The sequence below is a fragment of the Lepisma saccharinum genome, chromosome 29 (assembly GCF_977018435.1).
Source record: "Lepisma saccharinum chromosome 29, izLepSacc3.1, whole genome shotgun sequence".
NCBI classification, from domain to species: Eukaryota; Metazoa; Arthropoda; class Insecta; order Zygentoma; family Lepismatidae; genus Lepisma; species Lepisma saccharinum.
The window spans coordinates 41,298,341-41,318,476 of NC_139257.1; the positions used below are offsets into that span (position 1 = coordinate 41,298,341).

The 20,136-nt window shown below is 35.0% G+C and overlaps 2 protein-coding genes across 2 annotated transcripts in view; one reads left to right on the forward strand and one right to left on the reverse strand.

Moving 5' to 3' along the window:
• Positions 1-11,425, forward strand: part of LOC145981608 (nose resistant to fluoxetine protein 6-like) — a 104,540-nt gene extending 93,115 nt beyond the window's left edge. Inside the window, exons 12-15 of the mRNA XM_083114976.1 lie at positions 364-493; positions 2,429-2,603; positions 8,647-8,789; positions 10,211-11,425. Coding sequence (XP_082971102.1) covers positions 364-493; positions 2,429-2,603; positions 8,647-8,789; positions 10,211-10,342 — 580 coding nt within the window. The 3' untranslated portion in view covers positions 10,343-11,425. The remainder of the gene's footprint in view (positions 1-363; positions 494-2,428; positions 2,604-8,646; positions 8,790-10,210) is intronic.
• Positions 5,425-7,022, reverse strand: LOC145981611 (tektin-B1-like). Its single transcript, XM_083114979.1, has one exon. The coding sequence runs from the start codon at positions 6,966-6,968 to the stop codon at positions 5,685-5,687; it is 1,284 nt and encodes a 427-aa protein (XP_082971105.1). The 5' UTR covers positions 6,969-7,022; the 3' UTR covers positions 5,425-5,684.
• Positions 11,426-20,136: the final 8,711 nt, after the last annotated feature.

Here is a 20,136-nt window from a genome sequence, read left to right on the forward strand (position 1 = left end):
TATTCTTGAAAGAAATATGTAAATGTTAATAACAAAACAGAATTACTACGCATTTCAGTACAAAAATTGTGTGAAATGTAAAAATATAGTGAAAAACAGTTGTGTTGTATATTTACTCATGTGGTTAAACGAGTGAGAAAATCTCCCCAATAATACAATAGTAATAATAATAATATATTATTTCTACTATTCAAGTTTCATAAATGGCCTGACACCCCCACAAAAATTTCTGGAGATGTTCATGCTTACAATGCCCATCCTTACCTTGCTGTTTCATTTTTTTTTTTCAAATTTAATATGTTCGTGTATTGCTATTGGATAATATTTGCAGTATTTTAAAAATATTTTCTAATTCTCCTTTAGCCTGGAAGAACAATTAGCGAACTTTGACGTTGTTTACGCCAAGCCATGGTCCAGGATAAGTCCTTACTTGATAGGATTAATCATTGGATGGGTGTTGTACAAAAATAACAACAGAATGAAAATGAACAAGGTGAGTTTGGTGAAAGTTTAATTTTCTATTAAACTAACTGGAGGAAATTTTTAAATGTGCTTTTTATCTGTTTTGATGGAAATATGAATTAATTTTGTGTAAGGATGACCAAATCAGGATAAAATTTTACCCGGATATGCGATATTAGGATTATCCTAAATATGAGATATTCCAATTATCCGAATATTTGGATTATCCGAATGCGTGCAATATGAAATCTGTCCTATCCAGATTATCCGTTGCATCCGAAACGGATTTGAAATCCAAACATCCGTTATCCGGGTTTGTGCCTATCCCTAATTTGGTGCATATCCAGTAGTATGTTCTCTTCCGCATAGAGGTCAATATTTTATGTAAAGATAAACTTGAAAAGGATAATATGAGTTTCTTCAACCCTCATCTACACAATATAAAACTTTACAGATAGCAAACCACAACACCAGCCAACAAATTGAATTATTAATTTTATTATTATTATTATTATTATTATTAATTATCTGATTAGGGTTACAATTAAGCCATACAACATTTCATTTAGAACAATATTAATACAAATAATGACTTGATGCCCTATGTAGTAAATAAATATATATATATATATATATATATATATACACACACAAAAGCCACATCTAAGGAAAATGAGATGAATTTATATGAGTATGTAGCGTGAGCAAGTGAAATAAAGAAAGTTTGATTGTTACATATATTTGAAAGAAACGAAATTGTAAGGGTGTGTGGGTTTGGATATGAGTGTGTATGGAATTATTTTTGGAAGGATAGGGATAGATATGCCTGAGGCATACAATATATACTGGGGCTTATAACAAATTTCTTTTCAGAATTCTGAAAAAAATATTTGACTTAGCCTGAAGTACATGGGTCCTATACAATCAAAATATTTACATTCTTATAATTCATAAACAAATATTACCTAATAGCAATATACAGAAGACGAAGTTAAAATAAAGAATTATGGAAGGCTAATATAAGTTTATGAATTAGTATTTCTTTTCATTTCCGTTGTGCCGTTATATTTAATTATACATAAAATTGGGTCATGTTCAATATAAAACGATGATTTTTTCTTATCGAAGTGGCAATTCTTAAACCTATCCAATAAGAGTATCTATCATAATTATCTTTTCTTTACTTTTCATTGAGTTTTTACTCTATAGTGAATTTATATTGTTTCACATGCAATAATATTCTCACTTCCATTCTATAATTAAACGAATAGTGCCATATTAACTACTTGCGATTGAAATATTTGAACACAATTGTTATGTGTGTGTATGAACCCATGAGGAGAATGTGCAAGTTATTTAACTCTTTTTCTAAGAATAACCAAAGCATAGACTTATTTAAATGTAATTGTAACTTTAGATCTAATCTTTGAATTTTTATATATTTTGTTCTGTTCATAGTTCAATTAGCTTGTAAGGTTATATCCCACAATTTAGTTTCATTATTATTGTATTACCTCTGTGTTTCTTGTCTATAATCTAATAATTTAATTCTTTGCACAATTGTTATTGTATATTACGTCATTCATATTTCTTGTGAACTATATTATGATCTTGGTGGTATCCAATATTGGAAACTGTAATTGGGCATGCGCCTGTTGTGTTTCAATTAAATAAATAAATATAGTTCTTTGTTTAGAATATAATTTCAGTATTGTTTAAACATTTTTAAGCATATGTCAAAACAATCCATGAAGTCAAGAAAAATCAGATTAGTAGCTTAATTGGAAGCACACAAGAGGCTTATAAACTCGTAATATCCCTCAAGATTTAACCAGACATACTATATTTAGGGATTTTTGCTCCTTGAATACAAATGGCATAGCCTTTGATTTCCAATGTTTGTAAGACATACTTAAATTCAGCACAATTGGCAGAATGAAATTTTCATGTCTGTTTTCATTTTCAGTTCGCGGTTGCAGTTGGCTGGTTGCTATCGTCAGGCTGCCTATTGAGCCTGGTTTTTGGCCTCTACAATGAGAATCTGGACAGGACTACTTCAGCTGCTTACGTGTCGCTAAGTCACACCGCTTGGGCACTAGGATTGGGGTGGATTACTGTAGCCTGCTGCACAGGCTACGGAGGTAAATTTCTAATTTATGGGGAATTACCTTCAACAATTCTATTATTGTCTTTATATTGCATGCCAAGTTCCATTACATTATTTGTCGACTATTTAAGTTCGATTTTTGTGAACCTCCACTCTTGAACATCAACGTCTTATTAATTTCCGAAGTTTCTTCTAAAATAACCAAAGTCTCTCTCTCTGTGTATGTGTGTATGTGTGTTTGCTTGTATAATTTTCGCCTTTCGATTATTTTGAACCTGGTCCTTAGAATTCTCAAATAATAGGGCTGAGGAAATAGTTTCGAAATACTAGGATATCTATCACCTCGCACCGTAATAACCTTGAAGTTCATACAGAATCCATAATTTTCTTAACAATTTAACATTATTTATTATTAATAAAAAGATCATCGATACACAACGGAATATGCAAGTCAAAATCTAAACATACATATATATATATATATTAAGAGAGGCCTACGGAACTTATTACTAGAAAGTTCAATACAAGGCAAGGTTGGGAATATCACTTGTAAAGCTATGGGGCAACTAGAGCTACTTTGAATGAATACCTTAGATAATATGTTAGATGCTAGGACATAATATGCACTCGCTCAATACATGGCATGTTTATTATAGCCGAGTTTGGTTAAGAAATATATCACTTACATACTAAACCTAACTTACTGACTGTGACTTGATCTTCGTTATACTGTATTATAATAGAGAGAATTCCCAAATAACTTGTACTTAGGGAATTGAGGGCTTACCCTCTGAGACATGAGTAGCAATGAACAGCAACAGGATATGGCGTCACGGAATACACAAGAAACTCCAGAATCCTATTTTCAGGAGTATTTATACTGGTATTGACATGGTCATCGTTCTCTTCCCAGATAAGAGAGCTACCAACCTTGTGGTTATTTCTGGAACTTAATTGTCAGTTTTATTGACAGGGTGGCCACTCTAAGACATTGATAAAATTCAAATATAAGTCCCGGTTTTCAAGGCGAAAATTCAAGGGTACAAGCGAAGTTTGCTCTATTTCAACCTTATAACCCCTCCCCACCCCCAACTATATTAACAATATAAAGGGTCTGTGAGATCCCAACTTATCCACAAATTCTAATATATAGGCCTATATATTCATAATACTTAATTTAAGGTGCCGAGTTAACATTTGCCATTTCACATACTCAGACTCGAAATACATCTACAAACACAAGTCACAAATTTTACGGGATATATAAATCTACGAAATAATTGTTAATTGTATAGGAATGTCAAACTCAAAATTTAACTAAAGGACACTTACAAAGTAAACGGATTGAGAGAATTCTTGTCTATTTTCCACGCATTTTTCTTCTTTTTCCTCGATAAGAATAAAATCTAAACTGTGAAGAAATGGCCTCAGGGCACTAATAAATATGTATAAATTCAATGGGATTTGGATTAATGAAAGTTGCAATTTTTCACGTTTACGTAGAAAAATTCACGTACAATTCACGCAGCCAATAATTCAAAAATAATTCCCGGAATTCAAGGAATTCCTTGTGAGTAGCCACCATGATTGAAAACTCAGTCGGACGACAAATTCTTCTCAGATTGTACAAAAATTGCTAGGAATTGTATTTGTATTCACATGAAGTCAGGAATAAACAGGAACTTCCCGATTGATTTCAATGACAAAAGCAATAACGAAGTTTTGCAAACAAGGCCACTTTCTCCCCAGAATGGACAGTTCACGAAAATAGCCACAAAGTTTGTAGCCTCTTAGCTGGGCTGAGGATGATGGCAAGGTAAATACTCCTGAAAGTAGGAATGGGGGGAATATTCTGTGACTGATATGAAAAGCATACATCTCGTCCGAGAAATGAAGGGATCTCCTTGATAATACTTTCGTGAGTCTTTGTGATTCTACTTGTTTAAAAAAGAGTGTACAGTGTAATTATATAAATTAATTTAACACGCATGAGTGCAATCGTATTTTATGAACGGAAATGGAAATTCGCGAAGAAAAGCCTGAAAGTGTGCTTCGAGCTCAAACAAAACCAAGGATTAGGAAGTCACAAAACCGAAATCCTATTCCTTCATCCACTGAAAATCCTTCTTCTGCTGTACACTATATTAAATTATTTATTTATTTTGCGAAAAGGAAACAAATTGAGTTGGTAATAGGAGGGAGTGTTAAATGAAAATTGAAAACATTAAAAGTTCGACAAAAATTGTATGGCAGATTGTGTACAGCTAAACATTTACATCGTCAAGTGTTATTTACGAAACGACCTCCAGGTTGCAACACTGATCATGTGAGCTTCTTAAACGCCATTTTTGCCATTTTTAGATGTCACCTCCTCCACACACTTGCACTAGTGAAATGCTATGGTTTCTTACCTTCTGCAAGCCTATAACGCGTAGAAACTCTCCAGTTAATGAAACTTCAATAACACTATGTATTCATACCACAGCAACAATTTTACGAATGGAAGAGGAAGTTCGACAATGGCCTCAGATCACACACCTTCGCAGTGGCTCACAAGTGACTCAGCATGCATGCCATCGTGAAGTAGCCTATACAACTACTAGTTCAGACTTGCAAATCATATGTAGATCAGGACTGGGTCTATGCAAATGTGCAGCAACCTTGTGCAACATTACATGCAGAAATCTACTAGATATAAACAAAATCAAGTTATGATTTTCATTTGACTCTACCTCTAAGCATCCACTGAAATCTCCTTTATTTCTGTCAAAGTTTATCATTCTCCCTTTTGGATCCAAGCCATGCACTAAAATGTCATATAATATTAAATAAAATAATGTTTAGAGTGACAACTGAAGCAGCATTACTGGTATATTTTATAATTACACTAGACAAAACATATTTTACCTTCAGGAAGATGTGACAATATCCCCATAATTTGTAAACAACATAAACAAATTAAGAAAAAGTTGTACATATTAAAAGCTTTTTTTGCACAAAGCAAGTATTAAACTATTATTTAGCTATTGTTTTTTCCATGCTTACTAAAATTTCTGCCAAATGGAATATTCATATATTTTGAAGCCAGAAACAAAAATGTTTTCTGATAGGCTCATTATCTATCGAGAGACGCATCCGTTTCAAGGCCAACCAGTTGGATATTGCGATCCGTTTCTGATTTTGGAGGCGCGTTTCTTCCCGTCTTCAGAGCCTTCCTCATGTCCATGCATTTCATGTCGGTCTTCTGTGCGTGGTCCTTTCCTCTGATATCTTCCACGAGCACATTAACTTGTTTTTCCATAGAGCTGTACATGGTCTTCGTATCGTCAAGCTTCCTCCGGAGATCAAAGAGTATCTGCCGCAGGGACAAAACCTCGTCTACGAAACCCAGTTCAGCCTCATCACGGCACATCTCCGTGTTAGGGCGGTACCTTCTGTTTTCCAGGCGAGTTTCAGCCAGTTTCAACGCTCCCGACTTGTTCCTGATTGACTCCTCGAGCGCGTTGATCTCCTTCATCGTCCTGTCCATTTCCTCTGTTGTTGTCTTCTTCAGCCACTCGAGCTCGAGTTTCAACCTTTGGGTCTCGTAAATTCTTTTCCTGAGAGCAAACTCGGTCGCGTCGTTTTGTGATTTCCAGTCGTTCCTTGCCCTCTCCACAACTGCAAGCATTGCTTCCCTAAGCCTTCTTGAGCACCCCATCTCCGTGTCTGCTCTCAGCTTACTATACTTGCAGTTTTCTTCCCACCCATCCAGAGGAACGGTTCGCTTCGGAACCCGAAGAGGGTCCGGTTTGTGACTGATCTTAGCACTGAACTCATCGAGTCCAAGCTGTGTCTTGTCAATCTCCTCAGTGGCTCTCTTATCCCCAATATCCGTTTCCAATCTGTGCCTTGCCTCACCCAATCGATTCAGCTCCTCAAAAGCTTCCTGGCACTTCTTCTGCAACGCACATCTCAAGTTGTCCACCAGCCTTATCTCCTTCTTGATTTCGTCGTCAGCTACATCATCAGTCAGATCATACCCTGTTCGTTCATCACGAATACTTAAACTCTGCATTGCGATGTCCAGAGGCTGGTACATCGATTCCATTTCTCTCTCCAGTTCCTCTTTTATGTCTTTCAATTCTTTCGTTTCCTTTATCAAAGCCTCCAGGGTTTTCTCCAGCTGCTCTCTCCATCTCGTAATATCTAAGAGTCTATCGGAGAGTCGTGCGTTGTTCAGGTGATGGTTCCACTTCTTGGTAATATTAGTTTCATTCCTGAGCTGAGCTCCTTTCTGCCTTAGATCATATGCATCAGAACGTCTCGTCTCTGCCACTTGCTTCGCATCCCAAGAACGGGCATACCAGTCCGGGCCAGAAGTTCTAGGGACAGGCTTGTTGAATAAGGCGATTGACATTTTCTGTAATTTTCATTTAAGAGACATATTTAAAATTATAGTCTTCTCTGTCTCTGTATAGTGTAGCGTAGTAACTGATTCATTATAAACACACGCAACAAAGGTATTTTATACTAGCATGTTGAGTTTATTGTTGCGAACAACTGAATGTAATACAGTGCATTTACTTTATAAATCCGGACCAAAAAATAACAAAACAGAATCTTCTGGGATGTGCTTCTGGAACGTATCCTGAAAGTTTCCAAGATTTCATATGACATTGAAAAACTGTGAGCCATGTTGAATTTATGCATTAATTTAACATGTCGACCATAATCCTCTTCTTACATTAACACCCAACAGAAAAAGTTATCAGCAATTTCCAGAATCAAATGGAAAATTATTAGAACTCAGGTAGATGAAACAACAATTTTCATTTCATAATAATTGTTATAGCGAATAAATATAAAATGTATTAAAACAATGATTGTTGAAACTTTTACAATCTTTAAAATGATATTTAATAGTAATATTTATTGTTATCCTACAATGTATACATTGGTGTTTTCACGTTGCAACTCAAACAAGAATACATTCCTAAACTTGTTAATTTTTTTTCTGTTTTAAAAAGTTTCCTTGTGTGATGTAAAATGCATGTCTAAATTGATTGTGACAAACATGTTGCACATTAGCAATCGAGGGAGATCAAGAAGTTTGTGGCGTGGGGTTTAAGGGATATTTTTCCAAATTTATTTCACTTTTAAATTAACATGCTTCATTCATGACGGGACATACAGATACGTCCAAGTACAGAGGACCCTCAGTAAGTGGTTCGTAACATCCAAAAGATTATTACCTGTGGCAAAATGACGAACACCAAGCTACAATGACATTTGGTGCTGCTATGCCACAGGAACATTATAGTGAGAAAAAAAATTAAAACAGTGTGTTTAGTAATTTGTTTGTATAATATAGGGGGCATTATTCCGTAAGGCTATGAAAGGCATGATGTTTGTGCATGTGGAAAATATGAGTTTGCAGTTGATCCCATTCAAAGTTATAGAGATGATGTTTATTCAAGTAAATAAATAATAATTATTGTATTTTTCCAAAATAATGGTAAGTTACTATACGGTATTGTTACTAATAGCAACAACGAATAATGGCTTCAGATGTAATGTTATTTAAAAGTGTACGAACGGTATACAGATGTCTGCCTTCTGTAAGTAGGCCTATGTGAATGATCTTGAGTTTATACGTTGAATCAAGGAGATGAACAGAGATATACACAACTTAAAAAAAAAACCTGAAGCATTCTTTGAGGCAATGAAAAAGAAGTTGTAGAATGATACCAAACAGTAAGCAACATCAATACACAGAAGATTACATGATTATTTGTCCGCATTTATTTTAGAATATTGCCACTGTTCAATGTTTGAATGGTATATTAGGGGAATGACATTAATGTCATCAGGTCGTTTAATTTTGGTATGGAAATTTGATGTCTTTGCCTCTAGGAATGGGTTATTCAGCACTGTTGTCAGATATCGATGGGATAACTCCTGTTTATTTCAGGACGACCTGGTATCATTGAAGCCTTGCAATCCTTTGAAGAAATGTATGTGTATGTGTATGGAAGGGAAGGGGGAGGATACTGCATATAATATTTGTGCTTTAACTCCTGTCATTTATTTCACAGGTTTCATTAATAGCATCCTCTCGTGGAAATACCTATATCCTTTCAGCAGAGTAACATATTGCGTCTACTTGCTGGAATCATTAACAATCCGAACGATGTTGTGGAATATGGATACTCCCTTCCACCTATCAGTGCAAATGATGGTACGTATGTAGTTACAAAATATGGCTTGACATTAGACATAGACTAAAGTAAAATTAGACTAAATTCCTGTCGTTTCACACCTTTCTACACAAACCTTTTCAATTCAATTACTGTCTGTATTTGTACATAGTACTTATAATATAACAATGATCAACTATGTATAATTTATATCCTGAAAGGGTATTATTTCATAAGGCTTGAGGCAAGGGTTGAAAATTCTTGGATTTAACCTGTTTGAACTATCTATGAATAAAAAGCAGTAAGTAAAATAATTTGAGGTAAATACATAACTGCACTGTAGACAAAATGAACTTTTTATGTTTAGCTATTGGAATCGAGATTTTTTGAAGGACATCTTTCTGTCCGTCAAATTATTTGAGGATGGACCTATGAATTTAGGGGAAACTGTACTCACTTCCACAAATTTTGGTGGTATAATGTATGGACACAAGACACATACATACATGTGGATAAATAACTACATTTACACAGACAAAAAATAGTTTAGTGTTACAAGTACATTTAAACATAAAAAAAACGGCAAATATGTAACTTGTATTCACATTCTTTATATACACGCATTATATTGTGATGAAAGAAAATTGGGATATGTATTATATCCACAACTAGTGTTGTTGAAACATGAGCCTTATTTGTTCTTAATAAGTAATATGATTTACCATTAGACCATCATATACAGTTTTGCGTTGATAGTTATTTATTTATTTGAACACAACAGGTGAATGCCCAATTACAGTGTTCTACATTTTCTTGTCCACGAAAATTTGTGGATACCACTACTAATAATAAATACTAATAATAACGATCTGTGTCTTTATTTTTCATCAGATGGAACTAACAACTTTTTTTGGTATACAATAAATAATCCACTTAATAAAACTGACATTAATTTCATTGGTAAGACATTTGTTTCTATACAAATGTATGTGATCTTAACAAGACATAAGCTAGATATTGAATACCTGCTCTTATATATTTATTCGTATATCATCTTTTAACGTCTTCATGTAATAATAACTAAATAATAATTATTTATTGGTATATTTAATCTTGTTGTTACTATTAATAGAAATATAAATCTTATTAACCTATTAAACAAACTTTGAGTTGAGTTGGTGTTTAAGTCCACTTTATGCACAGTAAGTCTAATCGGGACTGGCCCTACAGTTTCAAAGTGGGATCCGAACCACTATGTGCCTCCACTGGGTATCGAACCCGGGACCCCTTGATTACAAGGCGCAATCTGGGAGGCCTATTAAACAAACTTTCTTCTTGTCATTATTAATACATGTGACACATGTAAGGCAACAAAAATAATTAATTTTTGGAAGTCCAATTGTAAGATTTTGAAAATTTGAAATACTGTGAACTTACATATGTTGTTTGTATGCATTCTCAGGCACTGCTCTTCATCGGTCACGTGGTCACGGCCTTCCTCTGCGCCCTCGCTGTCTCATTGGCTTTCGAAGCGCCTGTCGTCACCATCTTGAGAGTGGTCAATCCTATCAGGAAAAGGTCGGAGTTGAAATGACATCGAGTACATGAGAACACAAATGCGCATATTCACAAGAGCACCCACACCCTCTCTTTCTCACACATGAACACAGAGAACCATGGAAACGATGTACTCGATTTGATAAATAAGATGCTAATATCTTATTCCAGCAAGCAGAAATTTCAAACAACGTCAAATTAATGCATAACTTTTCCTGCATTATTAACTTCTGCTCGTGATCACATCCAGTACTTACTTAAAATTTTCTGACATTTCCTACGTTTTTTATGTTAATAAATAAATATTTCCTTTTAAAAAAACAGTTACAAGAAGGAATTAAAGTGTACTGTAAATTCTGTAGATATTTCAAAAAGAAGAATAGTATGCATGTTAGAGTGTGAATGTATATATATTTTTTTCATAGCTGGAGGAAGTGTCACGAAATATGATATAATCGAAAATGAGAAGACATATAATAAACACATTTAAAATCATTTTTAACGAACACATGCATTGGTTATTATTAATTGGGAATAGAATTCTGACAGAAAAACTCAATAAATAAGACCTTAAACTCAAGGTAGTGTAAGAGAAAAAATCGTATTGGTTACACAAATGCAATAATGTAAGTATAAGAAAGAAATTTGGTTAAGTTTTACTTGTAGTCTAAATTAGACAGTCAATTAAATCTTACATTCACCAACAGAAAGTTAAAAACATGTTTTACAATTGACTCAGTTTGTGGCAACCAATGCATTGAATTGAACAATAATAACTAGTATATCTTTTATCAGACGTTAGAATTAGATAAGCATTATTTCAAATTATATGCCATGATTCGTTTTAAATCATGCAATTATTAATAAAACATAAAACAATTGTTTGTTTGTACAAATACATGTCTTCTAATAATAATAAGTACAAATGTTAATGAACATATAAAAATCTATCGAAAATTAAAATCATAGCTACTTGCAAATGACAATTTCTACACGGAGGGTTATTTTTTTATTTGATCAATATTACAAAACATAATTCATCGCAGTTCCATTTTAAACATTGTATATACCATCCTGTCATTAGTTGGCTTATTTCACATCATTGTATATTTGTATTGCAATAAAGGATTCTATTTATAAACAGTGTTTTATTGTTATGGCTCCCTTCCTGTAACTTTCTCTAATTTTACAACTATGTGTATTATAAGTGAAGGTAATACTGGACGCTGTAGGTAATATGGAACATTTCAATCAGCGTTTAGAAACAGACGTGGAGTTTTCATTTTGTTGTACCCCTAAAGTGTCATCGGTTTAAAATAGTGTATGAAGTTATCAACAAAATAGTGAAAGAACATTGTTGAAATATCCATGTTTATTCTTGAAAACATGAGAAAAAGGTGTTATATCAAAACAAACATGATTCATTGAATTAGGCTATATTACTTTGCTTCTCTGCAGGGTTGAAAAAACTCATTTCAAAACCCAGTGGGTTTTTTCATTAACATTGATATTTCAATGATTTCTGATATGAAGGAATGTCATAGAGGTGTATACTAATGAAGATTGCATTTTAGCTTCTTAGAATGCGACCACGACTGTCATTACATATAACTCGAGATTAATTTTGCTATCTAAAATGCACAACACTTGTAATATTGATATGAAGTAGAACGAAATATCAGAGCTCAGTACACCATTACAAACGTTTAAGCTTTATTAAGAAATTACATAGGACTATATTAAGCTGTAGATGTTAGCTGTAAATAAAGCTGTAAATAAAAGTCACTGAACTCAGATCTGAAGTCAGTTTCTCTGTAACTACTATCGTTGAGGTGCTAGTGTGAATTGTTAAATAAAGAAAGCTAAGCAAATGAAAATATGTTGCTTTCAGTCGCCATGTGAAATATATTCAAATAAATAAAAGTCACTGAACTCAGATCTGAAGTCAGTTTCCTTCGATCTACTATCGGGGAATTCTATGTATACTATCGCTATTTTGTTATGCTTGTGACTGAAGATAATAGTACACACCTGCAATTGATCTCTTGAGCTTCTTACAAAAGTTGTAATGTATCTTATATCGTAATGTATCCATTATTGATACAACATCTGCTAATATCAATTCAAACATACAAACTTGCTATCCACAGAGGTACAGAGGTAACCAGGAAATCATAAGAGAATAAAGGATAATAAATAAATATTACTATAGTTAGCAGTTTTTTTTAAAAAAAAAACAGTTTTTTTTCAAACCCTGCTTGTCTGCCACTTCTGGCTAATCGTGACGATGAGGATGAATGACGAATGGATGAAGAAACTATCACAAACAAACATGGAAGACACACCACAATTCCTACAGAGGACCTACCCCAGGCCGCAGGACCAGACACCAGAGCTTCGTTGGCCTGTAACATAGCAATTACTGGACTGATTTTTGGGTACCTTCAGCAAAGGCCAGCCCCTTGCACGCCAAATAAACATAATGGCTAACACGAAAATACAAATATTAACATATGTTTAGAACTCCTAAGGAGGGTTCCTCAGGAACCAGGATAATATTTCTCCACTCACTAAGAATTTCCAAAATAATGCACAGCAATCCAATTGAAAATGTGTTGAGCAAGCCACACTGATTCTGAAAGACAAAAGGCAGTTGTAAACTCATTTATAGAACCTGAGAAAAAAGGAAGCCTCAAGAATGTCATAAATATAGAGCCCAGAAGTTGAGGTATTTATTTTGGTTAAAATAAGCAAGCAAAAAGGCATTTATAATGTGGAAAATAGTCACCAAAAGCACAACAATATGCACAATAAACCGAAAAAGTAGTAAATTCCAAGTCACTAATATCTATAATTTCATCCAAAATGTTAATATCTACATTGGAATAACATTTTTACTTTCTTTTTTGCCTTGATTGTACATAACCCTTAGTTTTTTTGTTCTTTTTTAATTTTTCCACAATCATATATAACTCGCCTGTCGAAAGAATGCTTTTTCATAACTAAACAGAAAATGATCTCTCTCCTTCGACAGAAGTAATTGGACCATACTTAAACAGTTTATTGTAATCGGATTCATATCTTCAAGAAAATAATTTCGGCCTTTCAGAACATCACAAATTGTCTTCAACTTTTCCAATTCAACATTTGCACGCATTAAACGTTTGCACTTTTCTGCAACAGCTAACGTCTTTCTCCTGGCACTTCAGTCAGGTGCGGCACCAATTCCTGGAAGACTTTCATGGATGCTACAAGAGATTCACCCCTTTTTCCCAGCTTTGTAATTGTCTCTGGGAAATTATAATGAAAGAAAAATGAGTTATATACAATTTTTAAGGAAACATTCGAAAATGTAATTGAAAATGGCAAAAAGACATTAAAATTATAAATTGGCAGTGGGGTACAAAATAGGCAATGCGAAAGCTTCTGAAACATTAGCAACAACATAAAAAATGTATATCAAGAAAAATGTTATCAATAAATGCAGCTCAAAAAAGGGCATTTATTTTCCAAATCTTCCTGGCTCCAGTCATTAATTTTATGAGCCAGCTATTGAACTTATTATCTTTACTGGGACCAAAGGACAGTGTGAACGGACCTTGCACTTGGGTGTTGCCGAAGAATTCTGCAACTCATGACCAATCTACCTTTGGGCAATGGACTCTCCTGTATCTGTCTGATGGTACACTCGCCTTAACATAACTACATACAAAAATTTCGTTATGCAATTTATGGCGACTGTGTACAGTGGGGCCAATTTACGTGATTTTGTGAGAACTTATAATCCAAGTGTTTGAGCCCACCCAACGTTTTTGAAAAGTTAGCGCCCTGGCTGCCATGTATTCCGTATTTTTTTAAGCTTCTGGTGTTTCACAAGTTCTTTTGTATCGAATGCTAAATCTGGGCTGTGTTTTTGGCGTATATTGGGCCGCTTCGTCGTTCAATCCAGTTCTAGCGCTTGTTGAGATCTGTAGTGTTTCGTTGTGTCTTAAGAAAAGAAGTCCAAATGGTCCTCGATTCAGGTTTGAAGGATTGGTAAAACATTTGACAAACTAGTTATTTATAATGGAATCTGCTACATCATAAGAGACTCTACAAGTACTGAGAGCACTATCATTGTATATGTAAAACCGAAATCCGTCCAGAGCAAAATAAGAAATTGACATGGCTACTCATGAAACATTGAAAACGATCGATTCGTCGCGTACGAGGACAGTAGTCAAGGAGTTAAAAGAAAACCATACGTTCGAAAGCATTTCCCCCATCTTTGGTGGTCAATATGAATAGCCGTTTAGAAGACTTAGGTTTCTTTCGCATGTAGTCATATGTAGTCATATTAAATGCACACACATGGTATTTAGATGATTAAGAATTTGTTTTATGGAGACATGCATGTCAGGTGAACTTTAATGTAAGCGAAAGAATGTGTGCGTCACTAGTTAAAGATTTTCACATCTACAAAGAAAATCCATTACACATTTTCACCTCATTCAAAGATTATGTGAATTCAATCAAAATTGTACCAATATCTATAGCTGAATGTGAACGCGCGTTCAGTGCCATGAATATAACCTTTACTGAACAGAGTGATATTAAATATTTGCTTGGATCATAGAATGCATCGCTGTATATCAATTTCGTTGATCCGTTGGATATGAGCTTCAATTATCATTTTTAAATCTTCGTTTTAAAAGTTATTCAAACATAAAAAATCGAGGGTCCATTTAAGTTTTCTCCTTACTTCAATACTGCCTTCATTTGAGTTTTTTGTATTCTAAAAATTTCGGAGGGAGCTGTAGGGCTGTAGGGCTGTAGTTGCCAGTGGTTGCAGTAATTGTATGCTGGTAAGTCATTTCACAGAAAAAGGACATTTTGATGTCCCGTTTTACGTTAAAAAAATCGGGACTGCCCCAGCTAATACCTTAGGCTTGGTCACCTTAGGCTTCAGGCTACTCAAGGAAATATCAAATAAGTAGAAATGAACTCCCTGAACTTCACAACGATAACAACTCATAACCCAATTAAATTTTAACAGAACACTTCATCCATATGAACATCAAACTTTGACTTTAACAAAAAAAAAAAAGTAACAATTACCGACTCTGTATCAAACTATCTAGAATCAAACATATTCAAGCCGTCCATTTTATTTCCCTAGTTCCTCTGCAGGCAGCTGTGGAAGGGTATTGCGGAGCCTTGAAATTCATGTCTCTTCCTCAATTGTGACGTTCAAAAAATTGTTAAAGTTACACCTATTATACAATGAAAATTAAATGTTTGATTTCCCTAATAATATGGCGGGTGCAGAGAATGATAGAAGGACGTAAGGCACAAAAATGATTTTACGTAATAGTTAAGATGAATTATCGTCAAAGTATACCGTTTTGGACTGTGTTTAAGTATGTGTAATGTTGGACTGTGCTTAAGTAAGTGTAGTGTTATGTATTTGCTTGTACGTGACTAAAGGCAAAAATATGTATGTGTGAGTGTGAGTGTGTGTGCCCGTATCTATAGGTTAGATTACCATTCTTATATGTAATTTTTCTTTGTATTTTTTATTTCTCTGTAATTTTTATATATTTCTTTCTTTCTTTCTTTTTTCTCAATATTTTAATTATTTTACATTCAATTTTTTTGTAAACATGGTCAAGTGGAAGAAAAGGCTCCACAGCCTTAACTTCGCCATGTAAAAGAGGACAAAATAAATAAGAGCTCTAAACGTGGCCCTCCTAACATAACAGCATATGCATTATTAGTACGGTCGTGAAGTTTTCGTTCTAACGATATCACCGAAAAGTTGAGGAAAACAAAATAAAGTGTTTAAAATGTATTTGGGTCAGTAAAGGAGGCAAGTTTTCGGAGTTTCGGAATCGCGAAATAACACTAATTCTACCATTTTTCAGAATAACACAAAATTTTACCCTTGGACGCGAAAAACGTAGCGAAATATGCAATATTACCTGGGGATTACACTTCTTCTGTTAAAAAAACTACCTGAAGCATTATTCTGTCATTTGTAGTGTAGCTGATGATAGTTCGATTCAAAAGAGATTGTCACGCTTCATTTATTGCAGTTTGGCGCAGACATGTCTGACAGTGTTTAACCTTGTCCTGAAATAGAATTCGCTCGGAGGGGGAGATAATTTCCCAGGAGGGAAATTTTGTAGGACCGGGAAAATTTTCAAGGTGAAGCACCTGTTGTGTTTGGGAGGGTACACAAAACGGTATTTTGAGGTCGGAGAGGGAATTTTGGCATTGTTAGGGAAATGTGATGTGTATGATTGTGTTCAAAGATTTGGGTGTTACCGTTCAATAAACATTTCATATTTAGTGGCTGATGAGATGGAATAGTTTTCCAAATGGAAGAAATATGGTCAATTCTCACAAAGGTAAGCCTTATTTCTTTTGTCATTAAAACTAAAATTTGTCTCAATTTTCCAGAACTACAACAAAGTGAAAAATCTTAAGAATAGAAGGGACAGTAAAAATGCATGTAAAAATATCACAGATTTTAAATTAATAACACCGAATTGCAGTAAAAAATTAGATCGAAATTTAGGAGAAAACAAAACGAAGACTTCACGTCCCTAATTATTAGACCTAAGACGAATTGTAGGTTAGGAATTGTTAGATTAAAAGGGACAGGTTAGACTTCCTAGCAATAGTTGTAAGTTTTGTGTGTCCCGCACCAGACCCGCTTTATGTATGTGTGATCCCGAGCAAGCCACGACGCAATTCTCTCTCCGTTCTGAAGTAAGTCAAACGACCTTCTCTAAACTGCATGAACTTCTAAATTCTTCGAAATAACATATGGTTGATTATACAAACTCTTTACAACAAAGTGTTATTTCTTACGCTCCTTTTTTCACACTTCTAAAGCTCCTAGTCGCTTTTCCTAACTTTTTCGTAGCGTTCAGGTTCCTGTGCCATTCAACGCTACGCTCAGGACAAAACACTCCATTAATCTCTTTCTTCCACAGGTCCATAAAACACACTTTCTTCTCCCATTGAAGATTTCTTTTACCATCTCTAGTCTCACTTTCACTTCCTGCCTGCAGCTCATGTTACCGCTTACGATATATTCCAGGCGTCTGAATCTGTGAATAGTTCAACACTTTGGCCTCAAATTGAGAGGTTCAGAGTACGTAAATCCATTCAAGACCGTTTTGACAGCTTAGTATTATGTTTAGCTACTGAAGCACAAGCATAGTAGTGCCTCTATGAGCAAGACTTTGAAACTTAGGAGATACTTAAATCTAGCACTGAAAAGTTGATACTTCACACTTCTAAGTTAAACATGTATAGCCGACGCGCTAGCTACGTTAACGACCGGTTGTCTCTCCGCGCACAACCAACTTCCCAGTCTCCATATTGGTGTTGCAAATTACGGCAACAGCGTATCCGCAGTCATGTGACTGAGACTCCACGTGGAGCAGAATGACAGCTGCGCCAATTGACTCAAGGATTCCACGTGGAGTACACGAGCAGAATGACAGCTGCGCCCATTGGCTGAAGGTTGAGTCTTATTGGACGAAAACAACTCGCCCGCTGTTTATCCCCACCCACATTTGTGGCGGCGGTTTCTTTAGTTCTTCAACGTTAGCGAACTAAACGCGTGGACTATAACTCAATTTTCATGAAAAGTGGAATTATACAACTTGCGCTTTAAACCCCTCAATTATCACATTAATTTTTCTTGCTTTCTTTCCAATAACCATTGCCTTCATCTTGTTACATTTATTCCCAATTCAGTACTCCCCAACTCAGAAATTATGGAAATTCCAAAGAAAACAGTGTCATTTCAGGAACTGGTCTATATTAGTTGGATATTTCGATGTAGTATCTTCCCAACTCAGGACGTCCTACTAATTGCATCGGGGGAGGATGAATTGGCGTTTGAAATAATTGACATTACGTACACCTGTGTAGCTGATAACCTAACCTAACATAAGATCTGAAATATACTCAAAATATATTAGAGGAAAGAACAAACTCCCCGTAAAGCACAATACTTTTCATGCAAAAGAATATATACAAGTACGAAGTACGTAGTACCAGTATCGACAAGAACCTAGCAAATGCCGGTTCTTACCTCTGTCCCTTATTTCACGTCATGTTTATGCCACATTTGGCTAATCCCGAGGATGAGATTGAGTGATGATATTGACGAAGGACCACCCACAAAGAGCATCTGGGATTCGAACCAGGGACCACTTGTGTCCCCACGTGCAGTGCTAACCACTCAGCCACGGAGGTCGGCTGCAACAATCGAGGTGATATTATTGTCAAGAATCGTATTTCATATGTAGTGATTGAAATTTCACAATATTCCTTATTGCAATTATCAATTAAATGTAAAAAGGTTTTCCCCTACAGTTTTCTCCACAAAGTTGTGTTCATAATGGTTATCTCAACGTGATATGGAGCCAATAGCACGATATTCGTTGTAGCTTAACAGCGTGCGGGAAATACGTAACGCGCTAAGAAATGGTTGAGCCTCCTAATGAGATGACTAGGGCTAGGATTGTGATGCAAATGCATTTTTTTTTGGTAAGGCAGAAACATTGCATAAGTAGATAGGAACGTGTTTTACACGTAAGTGAATTAATTGGGATGCCTTTGTTAGGGCATTTTCTTGCATTTTTTTACACTTTTTGGAGTAAATGTAATTTTTTAAACTTTTTAAACCATTTAAGTCATTTTTCGGCCTTTTAAAGGTCATATTATGCATTTTTCTACTTGGTGAAAGAATGGGCATTTCATGCAAATGTAACTTTGAAGGAGAGATGTTCCCGACTCTCGTTTCATTGCCTTCAACGAAGTTCTGAATCACTGTGTTTGAAGAAACAAAGAAGTTAGTTCTGTGCAGTATTGTTGACACAAGCTGTTGCGTACTAGCAATTCAGTTCAAACAATGTGATTTCTCCCTCTACCAGTAAATATATTGTCCCCAGACGGATTATTGTTAAAAAACTAGGGGTACAAAGTTTTCTGCTCTGTATCGGACATTTTGTCAGGCAAATAATTTGCATTCCATGGAATTGAAAGTGAGTTAACAGCAAGTGATATTGTTCATTTCAAGTACGCTCCTCTTGTGTCGGTGGAAGTCGAGAGAAATTTTTCCATGTACAAGGCTCTCTTGTCCAACAACCGACAATCATTCACTTTTGAATATTTGCATATGATTTTCATTTTGTACTGTAACTCAGTACCTAAAGTGTAAAAGATGACAAAAAGTGAACTTTCTTACTTGTACTACCATACGCAATGAACATGTGATAGATACTGTAACGTTAATTTGTAATTTGAATTTCTCTTGGTAGTTTATAAATTTGTTTTACAAATCTTTCAGAATATTTAGGTCATTTTTCTTAAAGTTTATAGGGAATTTTCTTGCATGTATTAGGTCATAAATGCATTTCTTAAAGGTATTTTTGGACAATTTTAAGGTCATCAAATTCCTAGCCTTGGTGATAAGTTTAATTTTGTTTCAGTGTTCGATTGAACTTCTTAAATCTAAAACAAATCCTTTCTTTCTTTCATTTTATCAAATTGGGTATCCGCCGCTGCTCGGGGATTATTCTCTTGATTCTAGGTCAACACCAACATTTTGGAGTTCCCACCGGGATTCGAACCCGGGATCGCTCGCACGTGGGAGACCTCAACCATAAATCTAAAAATACAAATGAATGGTGTCTCATAAAGACGGGATATTTTGAAACGGAGGTATAGAGAAGAGAAAAAACAGTTGCAGGATAGTTAATCGTTTAAATGAATGGTGCAGAAGATGTATTTACATAACGCTGAAGAGATGGGTACTTTTATGACTTG